The sequence below is a fragment of the Gavialis gangeticus genome, unplaced genomic scaffold (assembly GCF_001723915.1).
Source record: "Gavialis gangeticus isolate Ggan-Ray unplaced genomic scaffold, GavGan_comp1, whole genome shotgun sequence".
Taxonomy (NCBI): Eukaryota; Metazoa; Chordata; order Crocodylia; family Gavialidae; genus Gavialis; species Gavialis gangeticus.
Window position 1 is genome coordinate 15519506 of NW_017729033.1, and position 8317 is coordinate 15527822.

General features: G+C 38.2%; 1 protein-coding gene across 3 annotated transcripts in view; it reads right to left on the reverse strand.

Annotated features, from left to right (window-relative positions):
• Positions 1-8092, reverse strand: part of CTBP1 (C-terminal binding protein 1) — a 364798-nt gene extending 356706 nt beyond the window's left edge. For all 3 annotated transcript variants that reach the window (XM_019525924.1, XM_019525923.1, XM_019525930.1), the window contains exon 1: positions 7931-8092. In XM_019525924.1, the coding sequence (XP_019381469.1) occupies positions 7931-7988 (58 nt within the window). In that variant the 5' untranslated portion in view covers positions 7989-8092. The remainder of the gene's footprint in view (positions 1-7930) is intronic.
• Positions 8093-8317: the final 225 nt, after the last annotated feature.

The following is an 8317-nucleotide window of genomic DNA, read 5'->3' on the forward strand; positions in this document are numbered from 1 at the left end:
AATGAAGGGATAAACACTGTGTTATCAATTCCCTGCTGGGCTGGTCAGAAGTGGGGGAACCTCTCCCTAATAGAGCGTCCTACCAGGGCCTGGCCATGCCACCCCTCAGCTCAGCACTCTGAAAGAAAAGGAAGGGCTGCTGTAGCCCCCCCCGCAGCTTCTAGCCTGAGTCACTGCAGGCATATGCATGGGATGTCTGTGCAGTTACAAACTGATTTAGCCTAGCCAAGTTAGACTAACCTTCAAAGATTGAATCAATTCAGCCTCAGGCTTTTTGAATGTCTGTCCTTAGCCATAGAGATAAGTGTTTAATGCAGAGAATTTTCTGACTTTAGACAAGGTAGCTGCCCAGGCCAGACCTGACTTAGCAAAGTAAAGAAAAGGCAGCTGATGCTGTGAGGGCTATAGGGTTTCTATTAAAGTTTATCTACTAATGAGTCTATTCTCTACCTATCTAGTCCTTTGGGACTGAAACTTCATTGAGTATAATGGTGTTCTTCATCAAAAAAGAGAAGTGCTGAACCCATGCTGGATAGGCGTCACATCACCATTGCGGATCACCACATTGGGGGTTAGGACAGAATTTTATCCCATGGTCAGACTGATATGGACTATGTGGGGTTTGCCTTTCTCTTTAGCAGGAGACCCTCTTCCTTGGACTTCTTGAGTTTATTTTAACCACCTCTGCAGCAGCAGGACACTGGCCACCGTGGCCCGCCTGTTTTATCTGTGGCAGGTTATGGTGTTAGATCTTTGTACGCAGTAATTTAGATAGGGATGATTCTGCCTCCTGTAGGGGGCTGGATTATATAACCTCTTATTCTATGATTTTATCTGCTTTTGTTTGGTGAAGGTTGTAAAATAACATGGTATATTTGACTAGGCAGTTGGCTTCTGCATTGCATTTCTCATTCAGCTCTTATGATCTTCCAGGGTGGATTGTAAGAGGAAGAATAGTGTCTAGGTTTCAGCCAGATTAAAGATCTGATTTTTAAAGGTATTAGCATCCAAAGCCTTTCAAAATTCCATCAAGCATCTATCTGCATTGTCAAAAAACAAATTTCAGTAACTAAAAACATTCTAAAATCTGGTATACTGAGTTTAAGATCTCATTCAAGTATAGTTGGAATGCGTTCCTATTGCGTTGATGCTGTAAAGTTTTCTCACAGTGTTCCTAGACTTCCTGAACTTGCCCTGCTCTTAGGGGTTCACAAGTCACAGCAAGAGACTCTGGAGGGGAGATCCTGTCCTGTTGTCAAATCAGAAAGGGACTCTGAGAGGGCTCCAGAATCACCATTTTTCAGTTAATGGGTCCAAAATACGGATGCGGTATCTCAACACAAGCGGTAGTAAAGTCTGTTCTGCTATTACACATACTGACAACTACACATGTACACACTTCATTTTTTCTTTAGAATTCTTATAACCAGTTCCAACAATTGAAATGTTTCAGTAAAAGAGAAATCTCTCTGGAAGAAGGGATGTTCATGGAAGATATTTTTCCCTGAAAGGTTTTACGGTTTTCTTGTTAAAACAATACCTTTCTTTTCATTAAAGGATATTGTTCAATACCATTTAGGGCAAAATGGGCTTTAAAGCCAATTTTCTTTTCATACTAGTAGCACTGCAACTTTGTAACATTGTAATAGCTTAACTATATGCAAATTCTAAATCTCTGTTTAGGTGGCACTTAATGAAGATTCAAATTACAAAAGCGATTTACAGAGGCAATCGTAATCCAAAAGGATGATGAAACCATCTTTCACTGCAAAATGTGCCTAAGATATTGTATATTAAGAACACAGCAGAAGTCTATGCAGCCATGTCCATAAACAATTCTATTAGATTGCCTTTTAAGAGATGTTTTTAATTGGGATAGAAAGGAAAAGAAAAACCAAAGAAAGAAAGGTAAATTCTCATTAAAGATGCTCAGTGACAAACTATTTTACCATTTTGTTCTTAGACTGTTCATACTAACATCATATTCATCATATAATTGATTTCAAAGCCAGCTATTTCTGATTTTATTGCTCTTCTTTCCTGCCATTTGAGGACAACTGGCATTTTATAATTTAATATTTTGTCTAAGGCTCTGTAAACCCAGGATGCAAAATAATTTCCAGATTCTCCCTAAAAAATAAATCTAGGAAAACAGTTTAGAATTCCTCAAAAGTTCTCTTAAGGTTGTGACATCAGAGTGTATAATTTGGGATTTAAAACAGTTTACTTGCAAAAATAATTTGATCACAAGAAGCTTGTACCTGAATCATAGAAAATCCAAACTGGGTTATTCACAGAAAATTCAGATGGCTTCAAACATCTTCATTAGTTACAGTCGACAGATTTGATGACTATTCTGCAGGGAGAGATTTCTATAGCTTTTACGATCTGCTTTCCAATTTAATTTGTACTGGGTAGCAGAGGGAAATGGGAATTTTTCCAGTTCAGAATTTTTACTTATTTATTTACTAAAGGCATGTAAGTTTAGACGATGACATTTTTGTGTAGGTTAATTGGTACTTTATGGAGGAGCAACTTTCACTTGGAAAAAACAATAAAATATTAAGGATCTTCTAGCTCCCTCTGCTGCCCTAATCTTTCAATAAGCCAGCCTCAAAAGAGTCAGGAAAACAACAACATATAACTAACATTCAGCTGCATTTCTCATAGGAAAATTACATTTACTAAATATGTATTGCAAAGGTATTATATTCACAACACCAGTAGCTGTCAGATTGTAACACCTGACCAACCTTCTACTACAAAGTTTTAATTTAATTTGCAAAATTGTTTATATATTTTATGTGTCCATTTCTTTCTCTGATATCTGCATCAAATTGAATTTATTATTTTAAACAAGCCATTTCAAATTTGGTTGTCTAAAATTAAAGAATCAAGTCTATATTTGGTAGCCTAAATACCAATAAGTGACAGTGTCTGACTTTCAGAAGTGCTGACCAGTTGCAGCTCTTACACAAATCTGCAAGTCACGGGTACTCAACACTTATGAGAACTAGTGAGCTTCTATTAACGTACCTACTTAAAGACTTCAGGCAAATGGATTGAAAATATGGGGAAAATCAGGATTTTGATTAATATGGATGTGCCAGTCTCAACAACACAGATGTGAAGAAAATAACAACCAATGTTCATCTCTTCAGTGCGTGGTTCAAACATGGTCAGGATTTACAGAATAACATTTGGGATCTGGCTATGGGAATGTTTCTAACATGTTAGGAAGAGGCCATGATCTGTTTCTGTAGACGTACAAATAAAATGCTGGAACAAGACTTGTTTCTAACTCTGGATAATTTTATATTTCAAAATGTCTTTATAAGTAAAGACAAATACCATTTTAGGATTTAAAATAATAAAACCATCAGTTATTTCACCCCGCCTCTTGTTTGCAACTCCTTAAACTGACAGAAATACTGACATCAACTAAAGTGGTGGGATGATTACTAGAACTAATACAGATATAGACATGATGGCTAACAAAGTTACATTTCTTCAGGACCATTAAAGCATAGACTAATCATCTAAACAAACAATTCCTTTATCATATTCTCTAACTGCCATTCAAAATCTATCACCTTTCATAGTGAAATGTGGCTGCCTGTATTTGGTTGATTGAGTAGTGTTAAAATTTGTTCTAAATCCACCCCCCCCCCCAAAAAAAAAAACAAACAACAAACATTTCTCATTAAGCAGTTACAAGATAAAGGGTCCCCCCCACACTTTTAATGTTGTGCTTGGAATTTTTAACTTTGAAATGAGGAAACTGTATTTACTCAACTATAAGATGACTCTGAATATAAGGTGACCCCCCAATAATTAGATTCTTAGATATGGAATATTTATAAATTTGTTACAGTTTTCCAGGTACAAAATCAAAATAATGGAGGGTTGTCTTGAATTCTCACCCCAGCCTCCCACTACTGCAACAATAGGGAAAGCAGTGGTGGGAGGTGCGGAGGGCTGAAATCAGATCGTCTCTTGCCTTTCGCCTCACCTACTCTTCCCTGCTGCTACCTGCACCCCCCAGCTCCCCACAGCCTCTGCCCCTCCCTCCATACCCCCAGTCTCTGCCTCTTCACCCCATCTCCCCCCAGTCTCTATCTCTGCCTCCCCCTCCCTTTGCCCCCCTGACTATCCATCCCAGAGCACAGCATGTGGATGCTCAGCCCTTGCTTTCCCATGCAGCAATAGCAGCACTGCTGACTAGCCAGGCAGACATTGGCCAATCAGCAGCTCTGATACTGCTGCAGGCAGGGGAAGCCGTTTCCATGAGCTCTGTGCCCAGGACAGACCCCTTGTACCTGACAGCGAGTGGGGAGGGGGGGAAGGGATAGACAGGGGGCAGAAGCTGCAGAGGGGAAGTAGAGAAAGGGGCAGGAGGCTGCTGTGGGAGGGAGGACCGGGAGGCTGCCTGTTCCCCCTCCACTTTATGCATGAATGTAAGACAAGGGGCTTCTTTATTCCCTCAACACATAACACTGAATAAAAATCACACACAAACTTTTCCTTAAGTAAATTTAGGGTTGCAAGTGCATCTTATTGGTTTGAGTGTAAACGTCCGTGTTTGAAAGAAAAAAGAAAAGAAAACCAAGAATAAATCCAAAGTAAGGGAGATGCCCTTTCCCCCTCTCCCTATAATACCATTGCTTGCTCGAGTTCTCCCTTTTCAACCCCACAAATCTAGAAGAGCAGAGATTTCTTCCTACAATTCACAAGAGGTCTCTTTAGGAAGCAGGGACTGATTCAGACCTGGGTTGCTGCAGCGCACAACATGTCTAGGAAGCATTCCCCTCCATTGTGCTCATCACACTTCCCGCAGGAGACCCAGGAAATGCAGAACCCTTTCCTACACAGCAGCCACCTCTTGGTACCTCCTAGCGTGAGCTCTTAGTTCCCGGCAAGCTTAAAACGGCTTTCCAGAACTGATATGACAAAGTCACCCTCCTAACAATGGTCAGTAAACCACCAAGAGACTTAACTGAAGATTTTTAGAATTTAAGCAAATGTACTGCACTGTTTACAGTTTTGTTACAATATACAGTACAATAATAGCTTAATTAGAGCTAACCAATCTTCAAGATGCCAAAAACATATTTAGGATTTTTCAGATTACACAGAAAATGAACATATTTTATTTTTGTACTGCAACACTCTTCCAACTGCTTTGCCAAATGTATACTACTTCCACTATGCTTTGTAGAGGGCGTTTTTTCAAAAGGGGGGGGAGACAAAGGACAATATGATCCATAGCTAATTCATCTTGCACATTTGCACACACTTCATACTTTCTTCTACAAAGAAACTGTTAAATGATACTTCACAACTTTGTGAAGTCCAACATCAGCTACTTGGATTAGACAGAATCATATATGTGCATCTAAAAGCAATTGATAATTACAGTACTTGAGGTGAAAGACCAAATTTAACTTTAATTATGTGGTTTTTCTAAGCTCACCAGGGGTGTCAAAGATACGGCTCATGGGTCAGATCTGGTCTGCAAAGCATCTTCATCCAGCCCTGAGTGCTTCCCCCTGGGTTCATGCTGACCCAAATGCTGCCGGACAGGCCTCAAACACAGGGTCGTGGATATGCACCACAGGTGGTGGCTGGCCCAGGTCAGAATGTTTTGAAATCTATTTGAAATCTCTGGGTTTATCTTATGAGTCATGTGGTATCCTGCAATACCCTTAAAAACATCTTGCAGTACGCCAAGTATTGCAACCCTCTGGTTGAGAATCACTGACCTCAGCAATCCCAGACAGATGTCTATCCACCCTGCCCTTGAAACCTCAAATGAAAGAGATGCCACTACTTTCTTGTCGAGCTTGTTCTGCTGTCCCACAGTTCTTACAGTTAGGAAGTGTTTCCTGAAAACTGTTTTAAATCTTCTCTGCAGCAATTAAAACCGGTTGCAACATGTCTTCTATAACAGTCCTTCATATATTTGAAAATTTTCATCACCCCTCCTCCCCAAATCCCCTTTTCTCCAAACTAAACAGACCTAACTCCTTCAGCCTTTCTTCATATGGCTTGCATTGCAACTGCTTTTTCATCTTTGTCATTCACCTCTGGCACCTCTCCAATTAAGCTTCTTAAAATACAGTACTTCAGCTTAGGCCTAACTGGTACTAAGTAGAGGGCCACTATAAGCTCCATACAATACTTCTCTTAATACACACAAAATTGCATTTGCTTTTCTTGTGCAATTACACAAGAGACCAAGGCAAGTTAATGTACTATACACCAGTATTGTACCAATGAAAGCGTCTCCACAAAAAGGATCCCACTGAATGGAATCACAGTTCCACACAATCAACTTACAGTTTAAATTACCTGCTCACCTGCATTAAAAGATAATTAATTATTCTCAAAATAATGGAATTTTTTTTCTACTGAGTAGTAACTGAAATTTACTGATTCCCTTGCCATGCTTCACTTTAATCACTTACAGGTTTATAATGAACTCAGTGATGCATATTCAATTTCTTGCCTAATTTGCATGATCACCTACCATAAGCAACTGTGCAAATTACACAAAGACACAGGAAAATGGTCAAACATAAAAATGACCTTTTGCACATGCAGATACTGAAGGTATTAGCACAACTGTTGCATTTCAATTAATTTCATGCAAAAAGTTGGGACATATAATTGCATTTTCTATTATGCCAGACTTACAAAAAATTGAACTATAAAATAAATCACAATAATTAGCACATAATCTTGTACTTAACTGGATTTGACGGTGAAAAATAAATATGAGTTTTAAAAAATACTGATCTGTTTAGGAAACAGATGTTTAGAATTAACAGAACACATAAAATTAACTAACTTGCTGGGACTGACAAGGAAGAAAAATGACAGTGAAGACAAGCACTCTTTAACACCTGTACCACACATCCAGGTTTTTCAACTTTATCCATTATATACATCTCTGCAAAATAATATGTTGGAAGTCACATCCTAACATATCACTGCTTAAAATATAAAGTCTATGCATTTAGCTACTAAGTCTTACATGGAGCCATTAGTAACTTCTGTTCCACTGAAAACTTTTCAAAATTGCATGGATAGTGGGCAACAACTCACACAGATGCCACACTGACAGCCATCGAGATGCAGGCAAAACCTCCTGAATACAGCACAGCTCTGACATTTTAAAAATCCAGATTGGATTTCTGTAGCTCTAAAGCTGTGGGAAGCCACTTACAGTCCAAAACGAGGTTAACATTTTTCATATAAACATCAAACAGCTTCAGTCATTCTGCATTCCTTAAAATATAAAAGTTGTTTGTATTAAAATCCTGAATAATTTCTCTCTCACCTTATTCTATGTTGAATCAACATAACATTCCTGTATTGACACACATTATACAAATATAAATTGTGTGTGACATGACATACATCCAATTCATGAAAATCCTTCCAAGTAACAGAGATCTGGTTTCTACCAGTACAGCTCTCTATAGTACTTTTTACACTCTGTGCTGTTTGAAGGCTCAGATACTGTTTCTTAAGCATATCTATTCAGATATCTGTAGAAAAATGTCAGAGAAATGGAAGACTCTTAATTAGTATACTAGTATGTCTTTGAAAACACATATTTAAAAACTGCAAGGTTTAAACTACCAAGCTGTAAATGGACTGACACAAGCACACAACAATGATGCTGAAATTCAAATACTAGATTTCTCTTATCCAGCTAGCTCTGTTTCCATCTCAAAACAGTGGACGCGCACAATTATGATAATCACAGCTACTCATTCAGTGATTGAAAGCCTATAACGAAAGGCACTATAACTCAATTAAAAAGAAGTTTAATCACTATAAGAAACCCACTTCCAACTCCCAGAAAGATCATTAATTCATTAAACAGTTTAATGAAGTCACATTATAGATTGTAGCATCTAACCTTCAAATATACGATCTAGACGTTGCCGCTTCACTTTGTGTTTGTCCATGAGAGACATGAGACTGGAAGTTCAGAAAACGTCACCACGTACTCCGCGGCTAGACTTCAAGGAGCAGCCACAAATAAAAATTATTTCTGATTGTTTTCAAAATGTCTTCTCCCCTGCAAAAAAAAAAAAAGAATAAAAATTCTTAATCTATAAAATGTGGATCATCACATTCAGATTTAGCATCTTATTTTGCAATTTAAAAAGTTTAGATCTGATGATATATGGAAGATTCTTTAAAAATGCCGTATGATTATTTCAAAATAAACATGACTGAAGTTTTTAAAAAATGAAAGTGTACAAACAGAGCTTAAAAACTCTAAGACAATTTTTTCTTTTCT